Below are 25,623 nucleotides of genomic sequence, written 5' to 3' on the forward strand. Positions count from 1 at the left end.
GATCAGGTAACCACCCCGCTACACCCCGCCCTCAAAATCCCCCGCTTGGGGCAAGGGGGCACTCGTGTCTTCAGGCCCCCAGAGCCACCCCTCCAGGGCCACCCTTCCAGGGTCACCCGTCTCACCTCCGAAGCCTCCCAGCCACAGGTCATCTCCCGGGTCTTGGCCTCAGCCTGTCTGCAGGCCTGCTCCGTGGCCTCTAGCCGGAACTGCAGGTCCGGGTACCCCAGGCCCTCTACCTTTAGGGACTGGGTTCCCACGGCCACCTTCTCTGCCCCCACCTGGGTCCCAGCCTCCTGTGGGGTCCAGTCCATCTGGGTCTCCTGGTGGACAACTGGCCTGGCGACGGTCTGGGTCCTGACTCCTCACGGGGTTCCCCCCGCCCTGGATGCTGCCGCCACTTTTAGCCCATCCAAGCTCGCAGGCATTTCCCTCTGCATTTGCCCACTGCCAAGGGGGCAGTCCTTCTTTAGGTGGCCCCTCTCCCAGCAGCCAAAGCAGGCACCCCGCCTCCTTGCTGCCTGGGGCATCCTATGGTTCCTTTGGGGTCCCATCCCCTTGCCAGGACCAACATGGACCTCTTGTGTTGGGCCTGGACATATCCTCCACACGTGGCCCAATCGGCCACAGGCCCAACAACTTAGCCGCCGCCTGGGTTTCTTCACCTGGCAAGCCACACACGGGACCTCTTCTCCCTTCTGGGGCTGCGGATCCTTGCCCCCACTCCGATAGGGACAGTCTTGTTTTAAATGCCCCACCCATCCGCAGGCGTAGCAAGTCCTGCGCCCATCCACAGGCTTCCTGGCATTGGCACTCCACTTCCCGTCCTGCTGGCAGTTCCTCCAAAACTCCCCGCTACAGGGGGGTAGAAAGGAACTGGAGGGTATAACCCTGTTCCACTGTGCTGAGAACCCAGCGGTCGCAAGTTATAGCGGTCAGAGACTACTGGGAAAGATGGATCCAGGGAATAGTCTGGTAGGTTCCCCTCAGGCGCACCCTCAAAATGACCATTTGGCCCCCTGCTTATTATGGGTCGAGCCCGACAGGGCCAAGAGTGGAGGTGGGTGGCTTGGGCGGCGCTTGTAACTCGTGGCTCGTTTATGGGGCTGATCCCTCCAAGGCTGGCTCCCCTGGCCCTGAGGCTGCTGCAGTTTGAACTGCTTACGTGTTGGGGCTGGGACGTAGAGACCCAGGGTTTTCAGGGTGGTGCAGGAGTCTTTGAGGCCATGCAACTTGTTGTCTGTTTGCTCCGCAAATAGGGCCCCGCTGTTGAAGGGCTGGTCCTCCAATGACTGCTGAGCCTCGATGGACACCCAGAGAGGAGCAACCAGGAGACTCGCCACATGGAGATAGCAGAAGTCATGGTGCGGTCAGTAGCATCTGACGCCGCCTGGAGGGCGCAGTAGTGCCCTCATCGAGGATAGCTTAGAACACCTTCTTGGAAATCTTGGGGAGCAACCCTTCAAACTTGGCCGTGGCTTGCCACATATCGGCCAAGGAGGGCTTGGTGGTTGGCCACTCTCAGCTAAAGGCTGAAGACGAATAAACTTTATGTCCAAAGAGATCCAGCCTCCTCGAGTCTTTATTTTTGGGGGTGGCCCCAGGTTGTCCTTGCCTCTGCTTGTGGTTAACCGCCTCAACCAGAAGGGCTCTTCCAATTCTTCTGCCTGAAGCCCCAGGTTAGAATCGACCCTCTTCAAAAGTTCCTGGTGCACCTTGGCGTCATCCTAAGGAACTGGGTGAGGGGGCCCAGTGATAGCCTCGTCCAGCGACGACAATGCCGGTGCCGCGAGAACCTCCATGTCCATTGGTGGTCCCGCATCTTGCTCCCCTGGGTCCTCCTGGACCTGTGGGGTCTTATCCCCCGAAGTCTCCAGCACCAGGGGGGGACGGGATACTGAGGCCGCTGGCCTCTCCAAGGATCCCAACACCAATCGGGCAGCCTGGGAAGGTTGGGTGAACCCCCAAGGGTTCCATGGATACCATGGTGCCGGCCACTGAGCTTGGGGCCCTGGGACAGGTTTTGGTGCTGATAATGTAGACGGCACCACTGGTACAGGGGCTTGATCCTCGCCTCATGCTACTCGACCGATACTGGGATGTTGAACAGGACCGGGAGCTATTACAGGCCGGTTGCTGGGAAGATTGTCCTGAGTAGGATGACCTCCTCCTTGGAGACAGGCGATGACGGCGCAGTGATCGGCAGTCTCTGGTGTCCGATCGGTCCTGGGCCTTGGAGATGGTTGGGGCTGGTCCCGGAGTTCTTGCTGGAGGGCGCATGCCTCAGAGGGTCTGCGCCAATCAACCGGTGTGGTACATATATCGAGTCCCTCAATTGGTGCCCCCGGTGAGGGGACCGAAGAGGGCTCCACTGATCCTGCCTCTCCAGTCCTGAGGCATGATGGCTGTGGGCGGGTGAACGCTGGCAGGACGTCCCTCTCGATGGGGAACAGTGCTGCTGAGGCGGGGACTCACGCACAGGTCCCAACAAGGGTTTTCCTCGAGATCGGGGTACTGTGGGAGCCAATGTAGGTGGCACCAGGAGTGTCAGGATCTTTTGAGTTGCTCGAAGTGCTTTGGGTGGCAATGGCACCTGAAGCTGGCTAGGGCCTGCACTGCTATCCAGGGTTGCAGACAAAGCATGGGATGGGCTGAGCTGAGGCCCAACTTCCCGAATGGGGTGTTGAGCTGCCCGGCACGGGTCATGGCTTGCCCCCAGACCTCTCCTTTCCCTTATGGGAGGTAGGAGATCTTTCCCTCCCGATCTTTCTTGGATTCATGACCGGAGCTGCAGAGGGAGACCAGTGCCGGCTCGTGGACGGCACCGCTGGAGCACTGTGCACGGAGGCTGTGGTGGTCGGTGCGTAGTCAGACTGCTGCTCCGGTGCTAGAGTGAGTGCCGACTCCATTAGGAGCACTTTCTGACGGAAATCGTGCTCCTTCTTCATCCTAGGTTTAAAGGACTTGCAGATACGGCACTTGTCACTTATGTGCCCTTCGCCTAAGCACCTTAGGCAGCTGGTATGTGGATCACTGACAGGCATATGCTGTTTACAGTGACCGCAGGGCTTAAAGTCTGGGGACCAGGGCATGCCCTGTCCCCCGGCTGAGTCCTGTTTGGGAGTAATGAAAAGTTGAGAACTACTTCTAAGGGTAACCAAGAAACTACTAACTATAATACAGTTTTTCAAAGTTCACAAGAACAGAAAACGAAACAACCCTAGCCAAAGCAGCAGATGTTCCAGCACTGTCACTGGTGGCAAGGAGGAACTGATACTGTACCATGCGGGCACCACTCTAGGGGGCGCCAGAGCCAGACCCCTATGGATACTGCTGAGGGAAAAACTTCCAGCACCGGTGCATGTGGCGAGCGCACACACCTAATATGAAACGGACATGAGCAAGCACTCTAAGAAGAACGGCACCTTCGTTCAATGGCTCTCTCTGTCAGTCATAGCTCTCATCGCATTCAGTCACAGCTGCTTAGGTTAGGGAAATACACACACATACATGAAGTTTACTTTTGTTAGCCCTGTAAAGCCAACAAAGCTTGAAGAGGGAGCTCATTCGTAGCTAGCTCATGCAACACAATTTCAAACTAAGTTCCAGTCTTAGAATCTTGGTGGTGTCGGAGCCACACAGAACAGAGCTCAATTTTCATGTTCTAGGAGGAATACGAACCACTGGCTTTTGGACAAACATCTTATTACTCATAAATTGAGGCAGCTGGCTACAGAGTTACTGAAAGACAGACGAACATGGAACCCACAACGACACGTTCACAGTCCCTTTCAACAGTATAGCACACTTTAACATAAAGTTTATGTAACTGACCTAGAATTCCAAGAAAGCAACAATGGAAGGAATTAGTGTCTGTCACTGACTGTAAAAATGTCTTAAAAAAATAAAATAAACAAACCACAAACAGAAAACAAAACTCAGTAAACAACAAAGATGCAAGAGAATGAAGCAAAGCCCAGAGAACTCCAGGAAAGCAGCAGAAACAGGTCAGAGTATGGGATGATACTTACTATGGTAACAGGTACTCTTTAGCATATCCATCTCCTGTTTGTAACGCAGCCACAAGAAGAGAAAAGCACAAGTAGAGAATATATGCATTCATCACAGCCACTGTGTTAAATTAAAAGAATGGTTGGAACCATTCTTATAGAAAACAGAATGAGATGAAATAGTGCGTGGAAGACTTCATAACAGACAAGTGATATATCCCAATGAACAAGGTAAAGGAAACACAAAACAGAAATTAGATTACACCAGTTTAACAGATAGACTGTTACTTTTATCCTTTTTCTCCAAAGGGATAACAGATTTTCTCGGCCCTTTTCTCATTTTTCTGATAATTTTACATCATCACGTTAACAAATCAAACTAAGATCTAAACTGGGAGAGAAACATATTCCCAAGGGTGTAATCCAAATACAATAATGTTTAAGAAATGTGCAACCAGTGAGCAGGATTTAACAAACTATCTATTCATGTTCAGTTCAGTGAAGCTCTGTGCCATCATTAGAAAAAACATTTCACTACAAAACAGCAGCCACATCTTGCTCAGAGTGCTCAAAGGGGTGAGTCAATTCAGAAACTCAAGATGACTAAGCAATTTTGAAATGGTGATAATCTGGCTAATGACAATGCACATTTCTTTATTATTGTGAACATAACCACTATTACATTCAGTTACACAGTTCTACAGATTGTAAAAAAATAAAAACCAAAATAATTCCTCTTTACTTCACTAAATCTTATTTTTTCATGCTTCAGTCAAGACAGGTGCAGCTACAGGAGTCTTCCCCACCCCAGTTCAATGTAACATACCTTCTTCTAGCTTAACTGGTGTGCTGGGAGGAGTACGGGCTGAAGTATGATCAGGAGCACTCTTTTCTTTCTGTTGTCTGGCATCTTCTGAAGGTTCTACAGATGAATCAGTATGGGAATTAAAAACAGCACACAAGATTCTTCTGTAGGGATGCAGGGAAACAGACATCCCGCTACACACATAAAAATCTTTGAATAAATTGTTTTTCTGAATGAAAATTCTGTCTGAATGCCAAATAATTCCAAAAGCAAGCAAAAGTAAGGTGCAGACCAACACTGTTGTGATCTTACCTGTCACAGAAGTTATGTTACCCAACTATTTGAACTCAAAACATTTCTGAGTAAAATGGACTGAAATGATTATACAACAGTTTGCAAACTAGTTTGGGGCCCAGCATTGGAAAACACTGATCTAAAGGGAGGGGAATTTGCTGGGGAAGAGCCAAAGGAAAAAATAACCATATGGAAGAAGGGCACCAAAACTAAAGTTACACAAAGTTATTTTGCTTGCTTTGAGTTTATTTGCAGAACATTGGTGTAAACAAAATGTACATTACTCGAAGCAAAGAATGAAAAAGTTGCACAGATAATCACAATGTAACATGCAATAAACTGCAATTATTCCAAACTGATTCTGCAGTGGTTTTTGATTTTTTTTCAAATTAAAAAGGATCCCCCCTACTCCCTTCCAGCTTCAATAATAGTTGCATACTAAAGGAGCAGATGTTAATGTAAAACAAAAAGCCACCTCAATATTTAGAACAGAGATCTCCTCAGTACCAGAGCACTGTTCTACACAGTTCACCCAGACAAGAGAAAAATCCACCAATTAAATTAAATCAGCCCCCAAGGTAATAAGCCAAGCCAACGAAAGATGTCCAGAGATAGCAGAGACTCTGTAAGTGCAGATTAAGCAAGAGATGGCTTCCCCTAGATTGAAAACTCAGCGGTACCATATTCATTAGTACCTGAGGCCTCAGCCAAAAGGTCAGGACTGGAGCTTAATGCTTTGATGACTGCTGTATGAAATTCCTCGTGTGGAGACTTCTGCTCATCTGGCTCCTCCTGATTAAGATTTGTGATGATTTGCTGCATGGTCTGACAAGAAACTTGTGCAGCAGAGAACTCAGAATTATCTAAAGATTTAGATAGCGTTGATCCTTCATGAGTCTGTAAAATCTTCAGATCAGCTTCTTTCACTGCTCCTTGAAAGGTTTTTGACCTGCTTTGCAACTCCAGAGTTTTTTTTCCAGAAGCACTTTGTTCCCTGTAGCTCTGACTTTTAAATAAAACATTTGGCTTCCCAGCTGGTTTCTGTCTCAATACCACAGTCTCTCCATATTTTGATAGCTTATCTATGTAGGATGTAGCAATGTTACAGAGAAAATAAAGGGGTATGCAATTACATAGACACAGTAACGTAATAGCTCAGTCCCACAAAATGCTTTAAAACCTGTACAGAGAAAGTCACACATGAAAAAGGCAGAATTTGTGACTCTTCATACGTCAAGATATCAGAAGGTACAGCAAAAGCAATGCACACTAATAAGGGACGAATCACCATACAGTTTTTAGAGGAAATGTAATTAGTACATCACCCTGTAAATTATTATTTTTATTACAATAGCGCTTAGTACAGGGCTGGAGCACACATGGAGAAAAATTAGTGGGTGCTCAGCATCCGCCAGCAGCCAAGCTCCCAACTCTCCCTCCCAGCGCCTGTCCCGCACTGGTGGCCCCGCTGATCACTCCTCCCCCTCCCTCCCAGTGCCTTCTGCCCGCTGCGAACAGCTGTTTTGCAGTGTCAGCTCTGGAAGGGGGGGTAAGGGCCGGAAGCTTGAGGGAAGGGATAGAGTGGGGACAGGGTCTGGGTGGAGGGAGGAGTTGAGCATCCCCTGGGTAAAAGGGAAGTCAGCGCCTATGCTGCCTAGAAGCTCTAACTGAGACTGGGGTCCCTATGTGCTGTGAAAACACATGCCCTAAAGGATTTATAATCTAAATCAGGGGTGGACAAACTACGGCCCACAGGACCGTCCTGCCCAGCCCCTGAGCTCCTGGCCGGGAGGCGAGCCCCCGGCCCCTCCCCCGCAGCCACGCTGCCGTGCAGGCAGCACAGCTTGCACCTGCCCACCTCCCAGGCTTTCAAATAAGCCTGTCCTGCCGCTCTGAGTGGCATGGTAAGAGTAAAGGGATGGGGGGAGGGCAGGAGGTCCTGAGGGGCAGTCAAGGGACAGCGGATGGTTGCATGGGGTGGGGGGGCGCGGTCAGGAGACAGGGAGCAGGGGGGTTGGATAGGGGGTGGGATCCCGGGGGGGACAGGGAGCAGGGAGGGGTGTTGGATGGAGGTGGGGTCCTGGGGTGGGGCAGTTAGGGACAGGGGTCCTGGAAGGAGGCAGTCAGGGGACAAGAAGCAGGGGAGGGATGGATGGGTTGGGGGTCCCAGGGGGTTTGTCAGGGGGTGTGGGGTCCCGGGGGCGTTGGATAGGGGCAGGGGGTCCCGAGAGGGGTGGTCAGGGGACGAGGAGCAGGGGGGGTTGGATGGGTTGGTGGTTCTGAGGGGGGAAGTCAGGGGGTGGAAAGTGGGAGGGGGCAGGCTGTTTGGGGAGGCACAGCCTTCCCTACCTGGCCCTCCATACCGTTTCGCAACCCCGATGTGGCCCTCGGGCCAAAAAGTTTACCCACCCCGATCTAAACAGACAAGACAGTCAAAGGTTTAGCGGGGAATCAGAGGCACAGAAAGAGGCCATGACTTGCCCAAGGTCATGCAGCAGAGTCTAAGTCAGGAATAGAACCACATCTCCTTAGTCCCAGTCTAGTGCCCTACCCACTGGACCAGACTCTTGCAAAGACTAGTAAAACTGTGCCAGCAATATTCCAGCGTAAACAATACCATCTGCTTAGTGGATGTATCATAGGTGCTACACTGTAAAACTTAATATGACAATCACATAGAAGAGATTCTTCAAATGCTGGGGTGAATTCTCCTTTATTGCAGCGTGATGCTCTCACTACATTTTCTGATAGGTTGGTGGTTCCTGGGGAGAATTCTGAGATGTGCCCTAATCGTGTCTCTGCTTACCTTGTGATTCCTTTCCAAAGCACCAACTGATAATTTTTTATCTGCATTTTCCCAGCTCAAAATACTTACCAGATCTACAACTTGCAACAGTGAGTAAGCAAATTTCACTGCCTAAAAGCAATGTCAGATTTTTATTCACTGGGCTATCCTACACAGTATTAAAATGAAACAATACTGAACAATCTGTAATATACCAAATTCAATAAAATATGAAACTTCATGTGACAACAAAAACTGGCCAAATTCTGTGGTTGGCAATTAAGCACAATTCCCTTTTGACTCCAGTGAAGTTTTGTTTGATTAAGAACCAAGATTTTGACCTAATATTGCTTAGCATTTCAATGGCGGTTTTTATCTCCAAATTGCTTTGCAAATATTTTCCTCAATTTACAGTTGTAAAAATTGAAACAAGAGGTTAAGTAACTGGCCCATGGCCACAGAAGGAATCATTGTCAGAGCTAGGATTAAGAACGCACAAGATCCTGGTTCCCAGTCCTATGCTCATATCAGCTTGGTCATAGCCTTGATGTATATGACAGCAATGTATGTGGTTACAGATTAAAACCAAACCAACCTTCAGAACCTTTCTGCTTCCTTTCCACTTCTTTGCGATACTCTTCCAGTTCTCGATCAGTGAGTTTATTGAACGGGTTTGGTCCTGCTGTGCTTACTATAACTCGTGGCTGATATTCCTTCTCAATGATTGCCTTCGATGCAGTCACCAGTTCTCCCTGGCAAAACAAACAATTAAGATGTGTGTGCCACTAAACAATAATTCACAGAATTCTGACAATGGCTGAGGCTACAAGCAGCCAAAACAAAACAGAAGTTTGATTAAAAATTAATCTGGAAAAATTCTTTTATTTTCTTAGGTTAAATAAGCAACAGTCCCAATTTTGGAATCTTTAAAAACTTTAATTTACAGGATATTTTATATTAAAGAAAAAATAGCCCTCATGAGCAAATGGCTATATAGACATCACTGTTTTTACAAGGGCGCATCCACTATCAAGCACCATATCAAATAGCAGCAGCCAAACAGGCTTTATTGGAATACATTTGCTCTCAAGAAAGTAGCAAGTTTCCTTATTTCCATAGGGAAAATCGAATATTGTGGCCTGATTCTGTAAGTGCTCTGCGTGCAGAACTGCAGTAGAAATCCCTGGTATTATTACACAGAACACTCCCAGGATCAGGTTCAATATTTATAAACACTCAATGCTCAGGGGGAAAAGCGATTTCCAGCAGTTATATAATATCTAACAGATGTTAAATGGTTTATTATACATATTATATGTACATGAGATTAAGTGTTCATCTGTTTACTATATTAAAATGCTTAATAATACAGCTTAAAAAAGACTTTACCATGTCTTTTCAGACAGTGTCTTTCATACAAACTGGATTCAAAATGTTATATGTAGTTAAGTATTATAATTAGCACGGCTAATATTCTGTGTCCAAAGGACAAGAACAGAACTTGCTGATGAACAGGGAAGAGGCTCTCTCTCTCTCCACTAATGGCAGATTTTCTTATCACCTTCTGGGGATTGAAGCTAATGGCTTCATATTGCCTTTGAGATGGAAGATGCTTCCCTGGGTTGTCTGTTATGGATCAGATCTTTCAGGTCATTTGTCTGTTTAAGAGTTTCTCTGTTAATTGGTCTGACGTACAGCATTAGTTTAAAAGTTACTCTGATGCCCGATCTGAACCACTTATCAGCACAGATATCTACAAATTATTCTCTGATCCTCAAGATGATTTTAGTTAAGGGTTTGTGATGCATTAACTGCCTTTGCCGTAAGTGCTTCCGTATGATTAGGGATCTGTGTCTGTCATGGAGATTGTGGAAGTCACGGATTCTGTGACTTTCCATGACCTTTGCAGGGGCCAGTGTGGCTGACCCCAGGGCCGCTCAATCAGCTGGCTCTGGGGCCAGCTGCTCAGGTGGCTCCTGGGACAGCCACACCAGCCGCTGCTGGAGTGGCCCTGGGGACAGCCACACCAGCCGCTGCTCTGGCAGTCCCAGCAGCAGTCTCCAGGTGGATGGCCGGAGGAGCCCCAGGCCGCGGTCCCTGGCCAGCCGGAGCAGCCGTGGTCCGCAGCCCCTAGCAGCTGGTGCTGCTTGCCGTAGATGCCACCCTCCCCAGCAGTGGCCCCCTTAACCCTTCCCAAGATTTAATCACAGGTATTTTTAGTAAAAGTCATGGACAGGTCACAGGCAATAAACAAAAATTCACGGCTTGTGACCTGTCCATGACTTATACTACCTGTGAATAAATCGAGAAGCCTTACGTATGATCAGAGATTCCTCACAAGAGTACACATGTGATCCAGAAAGCATTGAAGTGGTACATTACAGCTGCATTCCATGTGAAAAGGTCATCAGATTCTGCAAGATATTAAGTATAGTGTATGAGTGGCTGTAAATGTTGGATTGTTTCTCTAACTTTTTTTCACGTTGAATTGTTATTTGTATTAATAATCAAAAGCCTAAATATAAGTCAAGTGTAGAGAATGGAAATGATTAGTAGAACCAGAGAGAGAAATTAAGAGCTACAGGCAAAAAGGGTTTTTCCTGCAAATTTAAAAAAAACTGGCATAGATGAGACGGAAATATTGTTCTGGACAGAAGGAGCTGATGAGGAGAAGACTTCAGCCAGACTGCATTAAGGGACAGAAAGGAAGCTCTCGGTAGAGGATGAGCCACCGGAGACAGAGAAGCACAGTTATACAGGTGTCAAACAACGTCAGAAAAGTTCCAGACACCTGCATAGGGGACACAGAGTAGCTAAACGTCTCAGTCTTCATCCAGCTCAAGCAGCCAACATTAGCAGCAAGGTGGTGCCCAGGCTACATACAGGAAAGTTGTCTCTGTTTTCCTGAACTAAAACTAAACTCAACTTGTTTCAAAATGTTATCCCATTTGAATTAATGTAAGTTTGCCACAAAAATACAGCTTCATCTCCAAAGAGTAGCAACAGGAAGGAAGATTATATCTGGCACTTAAAGTGAAAAGCCCTCAAAACCATTTGAACAGGCTCTTTCCCTTGTGTAAGTGTAGATTCGTAGTGATTGAAATCAAAGATATTAATGAAAGTACTCTCCTCAGGAACTTAATACAAACTGAAAAAATCTAGTGTTTAGAGATGAATTCATATCAAGTGTCCTCTTTCCTAGTCATCCAGTTATCCAATGCTCAGTAGAATCTGATTTTCCTAACTCAATTTAGTAGTTAAACTGTATGGTGGCCCAATGTAATGTCTCATACTTTGTATGCACTCACCTCTGAAAAGCCTGGAGAAGCATACATAGCCCTCTCATTCTGGCCCAAATGAAATACTTACTATGAAAAAAAATACCCACTGAAATCCTTCACAAACTGCCTTAGCAGATTTTGGCAAGCAAGTCCTCCTGTAGACAATTAAGTCTAAAAAACACCCTGGAAATATTTTAATAGAAATATATTCTTGGCCCTTCCCCCTCCAAATGGAGAAAGTAGCAAAGTCCCTTAAAAAGGAAAGACTAGCATCACAAAATTCAATTTGTATCTTTACATTAGAGAAAAAATGTCCACATGAAAAATAAAACCAAGTGAAATTAATGTTGTCATTGCTGATCAGGGACTATATTAATTTTCTAGCACAGTATGTAGAAAAGTTGCTTCTGAGTTTTAATTGACAATCTGAGTACTTTTCCCTTAAAATTTAAAAAAAAACGCAGATTTTAAAGCTTTCTAATTATTTCTTTGTAATCTAACACTAGAGATATTTGCATGAAAACAGGCTATCAGTTTTTAAAAACTAATGAGCTCTGGTTGCTTGGTCCCCCATCTGAATCCATAAACTTCTATTTACAAGCATCACAACTGATTTCTTTGGAAGTGACTTTGATAGAGGATTATAACCTTTGGTGGGGAACAAACAACAGGAGATGAACTTTCAAAGAAGCTAAGACGCTGTCTTATTGTCACCAGTAAAATAAGAATAACCCTTTTCCCAGTTGCAGAATAAATACATAGCATAATTATATCTAAAAAGGATGTTTTTAAAGTTTTCTACAAGATGTTAGCTGCTTTATCATCAGATGGCCTCAAATTTGATGTAGTTTGACAACTAAAGGCTACAAAAGAACACCACAAAAAGCAATTTAATAGCATTTCATAAGAGCCATGAAATCATTTTTTTAAAACAGAGATTTGTGAGCTCCCAAGTCTTAGAACTTCACTAAAAAAGATGGGCAGGGGCAAAAACAATCAAAGCCCAAAACTACTTTGGAGTCTTCTTACAAAAAGGTTACAAACTAAACATGTAGTGAATAACTGAAGCATTAGCTATACACTGTATAGGCTTGCAAAGTAGGAAATCATGCCAGGCAAAGCTTGTGGTTTTTTATAGGATTACAAAATTAGCAGACAAAGGGAATGCAATAGATGTAATGCACATTGATTTCACTGAAGAGTATGATTATGTGTCTCTAACCCTTACTTGTAATTCACAATGATTTGATATGAGCACTGTCACATGAATTGAAAGTTGACTAAAATATTGTAAGCAAATGGTAGCAAAAAACAGCAAGACATTCAGTTTGGAGCGGGATGAGTAATGGATCAGTATTTTGTTTTGTCTTATTTTGGAGGACATCTTTATTGTTTACCGGGAAAAGAGGGTAAAACAAGCACATCAAGTTCATGACTCATATCATCTAGCAAGTAAAACAGTGAGGCCAGGGAAATAACACAAAGGGACTTGGAAATTTGGGCAGGAAATGGAGAGAGATGTGTCATCTTAAAAAAACGCAAGTTAATATTTCTGTGGGAAAATAATCTGATATTCAGTCTGAAGGGAAACACCTTGACTTCAATGGAGCTACAATAATTTACATCCACTGAAGATCTGTCCCCTGGAGAGAAGTAATACTGAAAGAGACCGCAGGCTATAGCGGAAAACAAAAGAAATATGATATGAGGTTTTGGGCTGCATAAGCAAAGGCATTATGTCACAGATTAGAAAGGTGATAGTCATGCTCCGCTGAAACCACACCTGGAATACTGCAACCAATCTGGACAATACCAGAGAGATGTAAAACTGGAGACAATTCAGAGAGGAGCAATGTAAGTAATTAGGGGGTTGAAAGGATTGACTTCCTGTGTAAGGAAAGAGAAAAGTAAAAGGGTTGGATAAATAATTTAGGGGACTGGGAATGTGAATCATCTAAAGGATTTAAAATCAAAGAAAAGAGAAGAATTGCTTCTCTTGTAGCAGAAGGGGATACATAACTAGCAGTGATGGGGTAAAGTTAAGGAACGGAAATTTTATTAGGCTGATCAAGAAATATTCCAACGGATTAGGCCGTAGAACAGTCTCCCAGTGGAAGGAGAGGAAACCTCATGATAGACATTAACATTATAGACTTCACTAAAAATAAACAACATGGACTCGTGGGGAGGAGAGCAGCAGGATTCATGAAGGACTTGATGAGCTTTTACATCTTCAAACTTCCATGATCTGATATCATGGACCTCACGAAATGCTTATTCCTTGAGGCAGATATAGACTGGGTGCATTGCAGAGGGAGCTCTTGCCACTTGGAGGTTTGTGTGTGATTTCACTCCCTGTTTACCTGACAGGAAAGATGTTCTTCGTAAGAGTCTATAGGAAGGGACTGAAGATCCCCATGTAAGAGGCCTGATGCTCTGTCCCATCAAGAACTAAAGCTCTTCATTGGAGTTGGAAGAGAAATTAAAAACAGAAATTTCACAAAGGCTTAAATCTCCACCAGAGTCTCCTGCGGCCTTAAAAACCTGGATGATCCCAGCATGAAATGCACCACAATTAAAGAACGGCCACTGGAAGTAGGACAGTACTGCTGACTCGATCAGGAGTTATTTTGCTTTCCTTCTCCAAAAAAGAACAGTGTAAAGTGTGTCCATTTAGACACATGTGATTTAATTACTATGGGTATTATGAAACAAAAAATGTAAGTTTTTGGTAAATAATTAGACTAGGTGGAGACCTGCATTATCAGGACCAAAGATATGGTTGCAATGAAAAGGCAGGAATTTATAAAAATCTTCATGAGGTCTCCAAAACATGTAAGTATGAAACTATCTTGAATTCAGAGTAGGAAGCAGACTTTCCTAACTGATAATAGTAGCCATATTAGAAACCGCAAATGAGTTGAAATTACTGAAGATATGCTACTAATTGCTTCATTCTGGACACACTTTAATAAACAGCACATTCAAGAGGAAGGGTCCACCACCCTATTTCTTCACTACGTTTTTGATGTTTCAGAAGGAAGTCAGGGTTCTTTCACTAAACCACGTATGTGATCCCCAATTTAAAAAAAAAAATCTTACTTTTGTTTTCTATAACATAGTTTTAAAAAAAGAGTAGACGGCACAAAATATTTTTGAGATTATGCATCAACTCGGAATCCAGTAATTTATTGTGTTTTCATCTAGACTGAGCGAGGACCTTAAGGAAGAGATCTCTCGATATGATGATATAGAAGAAACTGATTGTCTTCACTTCAAAGGAGGTGCTGTTGTCATCATGAATAGGTCGGAATATGAACAAGAGGCTGCTCGGCAGCTCTCCAACACCACTTTCTACAAACCATTACCCTCTGATCCCACTGAGAATTACCAAAAGAAACTACAGCATTTGCTCAAGAAACTCCCTGAAAAAGCACAAGATCAAATCCGCACAGACACACCCCTGGAACCCCAACCTGGGATATTCTATCTACTACCCAAGAGCCATAAACCTGGAAATCCTGGGCGCCCCATCATCTCACGCATTGGCACCCTGACAGCAGGATTGTCTGGCTATGTAGACTCCCTCCTCAGGCCCTACACTACCAGCACTCCCAGCTACCTTCGAGACACCACTGACTTCCTGAGGAAACTACAATCCATCGGTGATCTTCCTGATAACACCATCCTGGCCGCTATGGATGCAGAAGCCCTCTACACCAACATTCCACACAAAGATGGACTACAAGCCGTCAAAAACACTATCCCCGATAATGTCACGGCTAACGTGGTGGCTGAACTTTGTGACTTTGTCCTTACCCATAACTATTTTACCCTTGGGGACAATGTATACCTTCAAATCAGCGGCACTGCTATGGGTACCCGCATGGCCCCACAGTATGCCAACATTCTTATGGCTGACTTAGAACAACGCTTCCTCAGCTCTTGTCCCCTAACGCCTCTACTCTACTCGCGCTATATTGATGACATCTTCATCATCTGGACCCATGGAAAAGAAGCCCTTGAGGAATTCCACCATGATTTCAACAATTTTCATCCCACCATCAACCTCAGCCTGGTCCAGTCCACACAAGAGATCCACTTCCTGGACACTACAGTGCAAATAAACGATGGTCACATAAACACCACCCTATACTGGAAACCTACTGACCGCTATTCCTACCTACATGCCTCCAGCTTTCACCCTGACCACACCACACGATCCATTGTCTACAGCCAAGCTCTGCGATACAACCGCATTTGCTCCAACCCCTCAGACCGAGACCAACACCTACAAGATCTCTATCAAGCATTCTTAGAACTACAGTACCCACCTGCGGAAGTGAAGAAACAGATTGATAGAGCCAGAAGAGTTCCCAGAAGTCACCTACTACAGGACAGGCCTAACAAAGAAAATAACAGAACGCCACTAGCCGTCACCTTCAGCCCCCAACTAAAACCCCTCCAACGCATTATTAAGGATTTACAACCTATCCTGAAGGATGACCCAACACTCTCACAAATCTTGGGAGACAGGCCAGTCCTTGCCTACAGACAGCCCCCCAACCTGAAGCAAATACTCACCAGGAACCACACACCACACAACAGACCCACTAACCCAGGAACCTATCCTTGCAACAAAGCCCGTTGCCAACTGTGCCCACATATCTATTCAGGGGACACCATCACAGGGCCTAATAACATCAGCCACACTATCAGAGGCTCGTTCACCTGCACATCCACCAATGTGCTATATGCCATCATGTGCCAGCAATGCCCCTCTGCCATGTACACTGGTCAAACTGGACAGTCTCTACGTAAAAGAACAAATCAGATGTCAAGAATTAAAACATTCATAAACCAGTTGGAGAACACTTCAATCTCTCTGGTCACGCGATTACAGACATGAAAGTTGCTATATTACAACAAAAACACTTCAAATCCAGACTCCAGAGAGAAACTGTTGAATTGGAATTCATTTGCAAATTGGATACAATTAACTTAGGCTTGAATAGAGATTGGGAGTGGCTAAGTCATTATGCAAGGTAACCTATTTCCCCTTGTTTTTTCCTACCCCGCCCCCCCGACGTTCTTGTTAAACCCTGGATTTGTGCTGGAAATGGCCCACCTTGATTATCATACACATTGAAAGGAGAGTGGTCACTTTAGATAAGCTATTACCAGCAGGAGAGTGGGTTTGTGTGTGTGTGGGGGGGAGGGTGAGAAAACCTGGATTTGTGCTGGAAATGGCCCAACTTGATTATCATACACATTGTAAGAAGAGTGATCACTTTAGATAAGCTATTACCAGCAGGAGAGTGGGGTGGGAGGAGGTATTTTTTCATGCTTTGCGTGTATATAAAAAGATCTTCTACACTTTCCACAGTATGCATCCGATGAAGTGAGCTGTAGCTCACGAAAGCTTATGCTCAAATAAATTGGTTAGTCTCTAAGGTGCCACAAGTACTCCTTTTCTTTTTGCGAATACAGACTAACACGGCTGTTACTCTGAAACCTTCACTTGGACCATTATCTGATTTTAATATTATTTAATATTATTTTTAGCTATAATAGACTATAATAGCTATAGTAGGCTATAATAGAGTATTTGAGGGTTGTCTGACTCTACATGTGACTGACTTGTGCATTAGGACTGCTTTCTTTACTATATTAACAACAAAACAGCAATGGGAGAGACTGGTAACCGTTAATGCAATTTCTTTCCACCCTTGAGAAGTCTGAGGGGTAAGTTTCTCCCACACAGAGGATGAACAAGAGAAATGTCCAACTCTGGATAATGCTATAATTCTTCCATAGGTCAGAAGTGACTGTCTGTACAAAGTGCAAGCTGGTCTCCATATTGGAAGAGAAGGTTCAAGGTCTGGACAACAGGTATCGACCCTGCATTGCACAAGAGAAACTGAAGATTTCCTGGACAGACGTCAGGATATGCTTCTACAGGCACAATGTTCTGAAGATTCAGAGCAGGCTGCGCAGCAGGGACAGGAGGATGGTGAAGCAATTTGGCAGCATGTGACCTCCAGAAGAAAAAAGGGGAGCGTCCATGTACCAGCAACGCAGATACAGATAACAGTTTTCATGTTCTCTCCACAGGTACTAATGCGGAAAGTGGACTAGAGGATACATCTGAGGGAAGGGAACAGAAGGAGACTCCACCGATTGGAAGGCATGAGATGCACTGTCCTAGGGTTGGGGGTTCCATGACCACTGCTCCCAAGAGAAGGAGGCGGTGGTCGTGGTCTCTCTCCTCAGGGGGACTGAGTCATCTATCTGCCGCCCTAACCGGGAAAACCGAGAAGTCTACTGCTTGCCAGGAGCTAGGATTCACGATGTGTCGGAGAGATTGCCGAGACTCATCAAGCCCTCGGATCGCTACCCCTTCCTGCTTCTCCACGTGGGCACCAATGATACTGCCAAGAATGACCCTGAGCGGATCACTGAGGACTACGTGGCTCTGGGAAGAAGGATAAAGGAGTTTGAGGCGCAAGTGGTCTTCTCGTCCATCCTCCCCGTAGAAGGAAAAGGCCTGGGTAGAGACCGTTGAATTGTGGAAGTCAATGAATGGCTACGCAGGTGGTGTCGGAGAGAAGGCTTTGGATTCTTTGACCATGGGATGGTGTTCCAAGAAGGAGGAGTGCTAGGCAGAGACGGGCTCCACCTAACGAAGAGAGGGAAGAGCATCTTCGCGAGTAGGCTAGCTAACCTAGTGAGGAGGGCTTTAAACTAGGTTCACCGGGGGAAGGAGAGCAAAGCCCTGAGGTAAATGGGGAAGTGGGATACCGGGAGGAAGCACGAGCAGGAGCGCGCGAGAGGGCAGGGGTCCTGCCTCATATTGAGAAAGAGGGACTATCAGCGAGTTATCTCAAGTGCCTATACACAAATGCAAGAAGCCTGGGAAACAAGTAAGGAGAACTGGAAGTCCTAGCACAGTCAAGGAATTATGATGTGATTGGAATAACAGAGACTTGGTGGGATAACTCACATGACTGGAGTACTGCCATGGATGGATATAAACTGTTCAGGAAGGACAGGCAGGGCAGAAAAGGTGGGGGAGTTGCATTGTATGTAAGAGAGCAGTATGACTGCTCAGAGCTCTGGTATGAAACTGCAGAAAAACCTGAGTGTCTCTGGATTAAGTTTAGAAGTGTGAGCAACGAGGGTGATGATGTGGTGGGAGTCTGCTATAGACCACCGGACCAGGGGGATGAGGTGGACGAGGCTTTCTTCTGCCAACTCACGGAAGTTACTAGATCGCAGGCCCTGGTTCTCATGGGAGACTTCAATCACCCTGATATCTGCTGGGAGAGCAATACAGCGGTGCACAGACGATCCAGGAAGTTTTTGGAAAGTGTAGGGGACAATTTCCTGGTGCAACTGCTGGAGGAACCAACTAGGGGCAGACCTCTTCTTGACCTGCTGCTCACAAAGCAGGAAGAATTAGTAGGGGAAGCTAAAGTGGATGGGAACCTGGGAGGCAGTGACCATGAGATGGTCAAGTTCAGGATCCTGACACAGGTAAGAAAGGAGAGCAGCAGAATATGGACCCTGGACTTCAGAAAAGCAAACTTTGACTCCCTCAGGGAACTGATGGGCAGGATCCCCTGGGAGAATAACATGAGGGGGAAAGGAGTCCAGGAGAGCTGGCTGTATTTTAAAGGATCCTTATTGAGGTTACAGGGACAAACCATCCCGATGTGTAGAAAGAATAGTAAATATGGCAGGCGACCAGCTTGGCTTAACAGTGAAATCCTTGCTGATCTTGAACACAAAAAAGAAGCTTACAAGAAGTGGAAGATTGGACAAATGACCAGGGAACAGTATAAAAATATTGCTCGGGGATGCAGGAGTGAAATTACGAAGGCCAAATCACACCTGGAGTTGCAGCTAGCAAGAGATATTAAGAGTAACAAGAAGGTATGTTAGCAACAAGAAGAAAGTCAAGGAAAATGTGGGCCCCTTACTGAATGAGGGAGGCAACCTAGTGACAGAGGATGTAGAAAAAGCTAATGTACTCAATGCTTTTTTTGCCTCTGTCTTCACGAACAAAGTCAGCTCCCAGACTACTGCACTGGGCAGCGCAGCATGGGGAGGAGGTGACCAGCCCTCTGTGGAGAAAGAAGTGGTTCGGGACTATTTAGAAAAGCTGGACGACCACAAGTCCATGGGGCCGAATGCGCTGCATCCAAGAGTGCTAAAGGAGTTGGTGGATGTGACTGCAGAGCCATTGGCCATTATCTTTGAAAACTCATGGCGATCAGGGGAAGTCCCAGACGACTGGAAAAAGGCTAATGTCGTGCCCATCTTTAAAAAAGGGAAGAAGGAGGATCCTGGGAACTACAGGCCAGTCAGCCTCACCTCAGTTCCTGGAAAAATCATGGAGCAGGTCCTCAAGGAATCAATTCTGAAGCACTTAGAGGAGAGGAAAGTGATCAGGAACAGTCAGCATGGATTCACCAAGGCCTGACTAATCTAATTGCCTTCTATGTCGAGATAACTGGCTCGGTGGATGAGGGGAAAGCGGTGGACGTGTTTTTCCTTGACTTTAGCAAAGCTTTAGACACCGTCTCCCACAGTATTCTTGCCAGCAAGTTAAAGAAGTATGGGCTGGATGAATGGACTATAAGGTGGACAGAAAGCTGGCTAGATTGTCGGGCTCAACCGGTAGTGATCAATGGCTCCATGTCTAGTTGGCAGCCGGTATCAAGTGGAGTGCCCCAAGGGTCGGTCCTGGGGCTGGTTTTGTTCAATATCTTCATAAATGATCTGGAGGATGGTGTGGATTGCACCCTCAGCAAGTTTGCAGATGACACTAAACTGGGAGGAGAGGTAGATACGCTGGAGGGTAGGGATAGGATACATAGGGCCCTAGACAAATTAGAGGATTGGGCCAAAAGGAATCTGATGAGGTTCAACAAGGACAAGTGCAGAATCCTGCACTTAGGACGGAAGAATCCAATGCACCGCTACAGACTAGGGACCGAATGGCTAGGCAGCAGTTCTGCAGAAAAGAACCTAGGGGTTACAGTGGACGAGAAGCTGGATAGGAGTCAACAGTGTGCCCTTGTTGCCAAGAAGGCCAATGGCATTTTGGGATGTATAAGTAGGGGCACTGACAGCAGACTGAGGGATGTGATCGTTCCCCTCTATTCGACATTGGTGAGGTCTCATCTGGAGTACTGTGTTCAGTTTTGGGCCCCACACTACAAGAAGGATGTGGAAAAATTGGAAAGAGTCCAGCGGAGGGCAACAAAAATGATTAGGGGACTGGAACACATGACTTATGAGGAAGGGCTGAGGGAACTGGGATTGTTTAGTCTGTGGAAAAGAAGAATGAGGGAGGATTTGGTAGGTGCTTTCAACTACCTGAAAGGGGGTTCCAAAGAGGATGGATCTAGACTGTTCTCAGTGGTAGCAGATGACAGAACGAGGAGTAATGGTCTCAAGTTGCAGTGGGGGAGGTTTAGGTTGGATATTAGGAAAAACTTTTTCCACTAGGAGGGTGGTGAAACACTGGAATGCGTTACCTAGGGAAGTGGTAGAATCTCCTTCCTTAGAGGTTTTTAAGGTCAGGCTTGACAAAGCCCTGGCTGGGATGATTTAGTTGGGGATTGGTCCTGCTTTGAGCAGGGGGGTTGGACTAGATGACCTCCTGAGGTCCCTTCCAACCCTGATATTCTATGATTCTATACATTTCCTGTATAGAAATTCTGGTCAAAATGAACTCACTTTGTAAGCTTTCTACTGTATTTTGCTTTCATAAATGTAAATTGAGAACACATCTTAATCTTAGGGGTAAACATGAACAGTACTGGCACCTAATATGAGCATCTGTCTTCCCTTTATGAAGCGCATGAAATACGATAGATAACTGATAGCTTGAAAGCTTGTCTCTCTCACCAACAGAAGTTGGCCCAATAAAAGATATTACCTTACCCACTTTGTCTTGCTAACAGATAACTGACTCATTTAAAAGTTTAGGAAGATAATAATACACATTAACATGTTGTGCTTATATTGTGCTTTTTATCCAAAAGAACCAGGTCTCAAGGTGTTTAACAGCCAGAGGTCACCACTGAAATGCAGCCATTTATAGGGCAGAACATAGAATTTACTCAGCAAAAGCAAAGCTATGGAGCAGTTTTTAGGAAGAGACATGAATAGCTACTCCATTTCAAGAATAGGGAAATGGCCCATATCTTGTTAATTTTATTACATCACAGAATGTCAATGAAAAAAACCCACCCAAATTCCCTATTTGGTTAGGATTGCAGCAGAAACTTAGTTAATATGGTTCACGTCATTACAATTATGTGATGCATGAGGACCTTGTGATGGAACATGGCCAGAATTTCTCAGAGCATCAAAGCATTTGATGAGGCAAAATAGATAATTTATCGATGCAGCTCTAGGCAAGACTGGACTCAAATCATAGAATCATAGAATATCAGGGTTGGAAGGGACCTCAGGAGATCATCTAAGTCCAACCCCCTGCTCAAAGCAGGCACAATCCCCAATTTTTTTTGCCCAAGATCTCAAATGGCCCCTTCAAGGATTGAACTCAAAACCCAGGGTTCAGCAGGCCAATGCTCAAACCACTGAACTATCCTACATATTTTGTATGTAACACTGGAATTTTCTCTCTTAAATGAATGTGTTACTAATTGATGTATATCCCAATGTTAATTTATTTATTTATTTTAAATCCTATTCAGATAGCAATTTCTTGCTATTACTATATTTGAGTGCAAATTTCTAAGAAATTGAAAACAGAAGAATCTCTAGTGCTCCAATATAGAGGAGTTTCTATAGAATCCTAACAATGGAATTGATTTTAAAAAGTCTGATTGGTTGTGCATTATATTTCCCATAGGTTTTTTTGCTTTGAAAAAATCTTAAATGGAAAGGAAAATATATAATTTGTGTTTGGATTTTCAGCACAATCTACCTGTATCACTTGCTTACCCATCCCATCAATGCCATTTTTCACAATACAGTCATTCCTCACTCTTCAAAATATTCCTGTCCCAAATTCCCAATTCACATTTTATACAAAGATAATGAGGTAGGTGGTTACTACTCTGTGTCAAGATAGCTAATTTGACATCATTTCACTGTTAACCTAGGATTTTAATGACACCAATAAGAGGGGAAAAAACACTTCATTTGGATGGTTTTCTCTGACATTATATACTGTTAAAAACATATTACATACTTTTGCCCATACTTCTGGCCTCTGCTACCTTTAAATTCCTTGTAAAATATGTGTGAATACTTTCATTACAAGCATACTGCAATTATTCAAACACTTTATAAGAATTGAAATGAAATCTTGCATTTCACTGGTAAAAATTATTACTGTATATTGTGATGACACATTATTTAAAACCACCAATCCCCCTGCTGAAATTATGATAACTGAGCAAAGTAAATAGAAAAGTGAAGGACAGACACTTCTTTTGAAGTGTGTGCTTTTGGGTTTATACATTCTAGCCTTAAATCTGAAAAGAATAATTCATTACCCTTCCCTTTAGAATATGGATACCTTTTGAAAAGAACATGAGTCTTGGCCTGAAAACCAGCGTTTACCATGCTCACAATATTATGGTGTATGATATATCTACAATTCAGATTGGCTGATCACAGATGGCATGCTAAAAAAAGTCACAGGACTTGCAACAACTGTACATTTCAAATTGTTCTCAATTCTTGACAGGATAAAGATGGTGATGGAGAAAGGAGATTTGAGGCACAATTTATTTATCTTCCAGTTGATTTGAGAATTTGATGGAGGAGGTGAGGGACAGAGAAGAAAGGGAGTCATACATATCTACCTGCTGAAGTTCCATATTGAACTCCCACCAAAGAACTCCATCAAAGGGCAGACTGAAGAATTTCCATTGTGCAAATTACTCCAATTTTAATTAGCCTTCCAAGCAAACCCAAAACACATTTTAGATTTATCTTGTGCCTTAATTATACTGCATAAAATGCCATAGATATTGCTTATTCATAACCATTTGAGAATTAGTATATTTAGGACTCAGCCCTGTGGAGTGCTGAGCAGCTCCTGCATCTCAACTCTTATTTCAGGAATACAGAAGGAGGCATCTGGCATCCTTGCATCTTAGGAGCCTTAAAATTAGAAGATGGGTTTTTTTTTTTTTTGTTTTTTTTTTAAAACAGCTTGGTAAACCTTAGACCTGTGGTTATCTTTGGAATTACACTGAAGCAATTGGGCTGAGAATAGGCTAGCTCAAAACGGATCTCAAATTAGGATTATTTAACACCGATGACATGCACAAACCAAACACCACATGCAGAACTCCTGATGAGCCCCTTAACTTCACACACATTTTCATATTATTCACCAGTTTGAATATATAAAAAGATGTTGAGTTTCTTTAAGAGGTACTTTAGAAGGGTAATTTAACAGCTTGTAGAATGGCACATACATAATTTGTACATCCATCTAGTCTTTCCATTAAAGCCAACTCTTTAGCTATTACAGGTAATAGGGCAGAGTAGGGAGAGGTAGAAGTGAAGGGTGAACAACAGTATTTAGAGCAGTATGACAGGGCAGTAAGTACCTTTCTAACAGAGAGAGATTTAGCGGGACTAAAGGCCTGCTCTGTGAGATCGAGCCCTTCAATAGTTTCCGTACAGTCTGACAGGGGAGCATCCTGCAACAGTAAATTGAGTAAACAGAGCAAACCAAGCCCAGGCTTTAACACATCAACCATGAGCATTATGTGACACTAGTTATAAACATGCAGAGAAACAGTAAGTGGTAGATAAAGTAGCAATGATAATGAACTGACATGCACACAAATATCACACCCAGACTGAAAAATGCTATGTTCATGATATGACTAGTCAAACTTCATAAAGTGCATCAGAAAATACTTATCTACTGCCAATTATATCACTCACATTTACCGAGATGTACGTTTTTAAGTTACTAGTGTGTGCACTTGGCTGAGCAACTGTATAGACAGCACTTAAAACTCTTATTTTGAACAATAATTCAAAGGAAGTCTATTTTCTTAGTGCACCAAATACAGTATTTTTAGCTTAATGATTTTATTGTTGATGCACAAACCCAATAGTTTCCTTTTATTTTTTAATTGATCTCCAAATAAATGACTGTCAAGTTATCAGAATATATTCAATACACACTATTACACAACATTGACTCTGTTTCCAATATCTTATATTTTAAAAGTACAATAACTTGAAAAATATCCAAGTTGTCACAAAGCCTGACTAGTTTTGAGCAGGATTCTAACCCATATAAATAGCCTTTTCAAATTTTCATGCACTACATTCAGAAATAAATCAAGGAGCATCTCTCACAGACATGCTTCAGCTGCACTACTAAAGCCTCTTACATTTCTGACCCTGAGCACTCTCACAAAGACAATGGTGTGTTATCTCTAACACTTACCTTATAAATAGTTACTCTCTGCCAATTAAAGAATAATGTTATAGTGACATATTAGGTGAAAGTAGAGGACACCAGACATTAACTTCAAGATTATGTTTTATGGCACTCTGTGTTCTCACCTGTACAAGATTCCTGTCCACTACTACCCCACAAAGAACCTGTGACTGAGGACCAGCGGTTTTAATATCCTGTAAGTTTTGCTCCCGGATCTGTGAAGAAAACAGCAAGATAAATACATGTGAACAGTAGACAAACCCATTTTATCCACTCAGTTGGGGGGGCCGGGGGGGAAGGGGGAAGAGACAAACCAAACCAAACCCTTTTTTGGTTAGGTTTTAGGACAGGTCCTGAGTTGGTATAAATTATCAGAGCTCCATGGATATCAATGGGGCTGTGACAGTTTACACTAGCTGAAGATGTACCCCCAGGATTCTATTTGATACAGATTATTTCTTACATGCCAATCAGTTTGGTATCCAGGTACCACAGCATGCATTTGCTTTCCTTTTACATTGTAAAAGTAGATTGATCAGGTAGCAGAGAAAGCCACTTCAGAGGGACATCAGAACATTCCAGATCAGTCTTTTACCATGTTCAACCTTTTAGCATCCACAAATTCCATAACCACACTCCCACAGAGAGTAATTCCAAAACCAACAGGAAGTGCTACTAAAATAGAATAATAGAAATGTAGAGCCGGAAGGGACCTTGAGAGGTCATCTTGTCCAGCTGAGGCAGAACCAAGTAAACCTTGACCATCTCCTGACTGGTGTTCGTCTAACCCAGTGGTTCTTATCCCGGGATGCAAGATGCCCTTTCTGGGGGTGCCAGATTTTTTTTAGAAGGTAAATCATCGAAAACACAAATTAAGCACAGGCACGTTTAATCAAATCTATGTATTTATTAACATTATACATTTTAAACGATGACTATAATACACAAATAATACATCTAGGTTTAAAAAACTGACCTACTTCCACGAT

At 44.1% G+C, this 25,623-nt stretch overlaps 1 protein-coding gene across 10 annotated transcripts in view; it reads right to left on the reverse strand.

Moving 5' to 3' along the window:
* ADD1 (adducin 1) overlaps positions 1-25,623 on the reverse strand; it is a 138,471-nt gene that overhangs the window by 6,162 nt on the left and 106,686 nt on the right. For 2 of the 10 annotated variants that reach the window (XM_084627610.1, XM_084627607.1), the window contains exons 12-16: positions 24,760-24,849; positions 23,784-23,876; positions 8,490-8,646; positions 5,805-6,191; positions 4,837-4,932 (exon numbers count right to left, since the gene is read on the reverse strand). In XM_084627610.1, coding sequence (XP_084483736.1) covers positions 4,837-4,932; positions 5,805-6,191; positions 8,490-8,646; positions 23,784-23,876; positions 24,760-24,849 — 823 coding nt within the window. Of the gene's footprint in view, positions 1-4,031; positions 4,066-4,836; positions 4,933-5,804; positions 6,192-8,489; positions 8,647-23,783; positions 23,877-24,759; positions 24,850-25,623 lie in introns of all 10 variants that reach the window. The other 8 variants (XM_084627611.1, XM_084627609.1, XM_084627615.1 and 5 more) reach the window with 5 other exon arrangements.

The sequence above is a fragment of the Lepidochelys olivacea genome (assembly GCF_965140295.1).
Source record: "Lepidochelys olivacea isolate rLepOli2 genome assembly, chromosome: 4".
Taxonomy (NCBI): domain Eukaryota; kingdom Metazoa; phylum Chordata; order Testudines; family Cheloniidae; genus Lepidochelys; species Lepidochelys olivacea.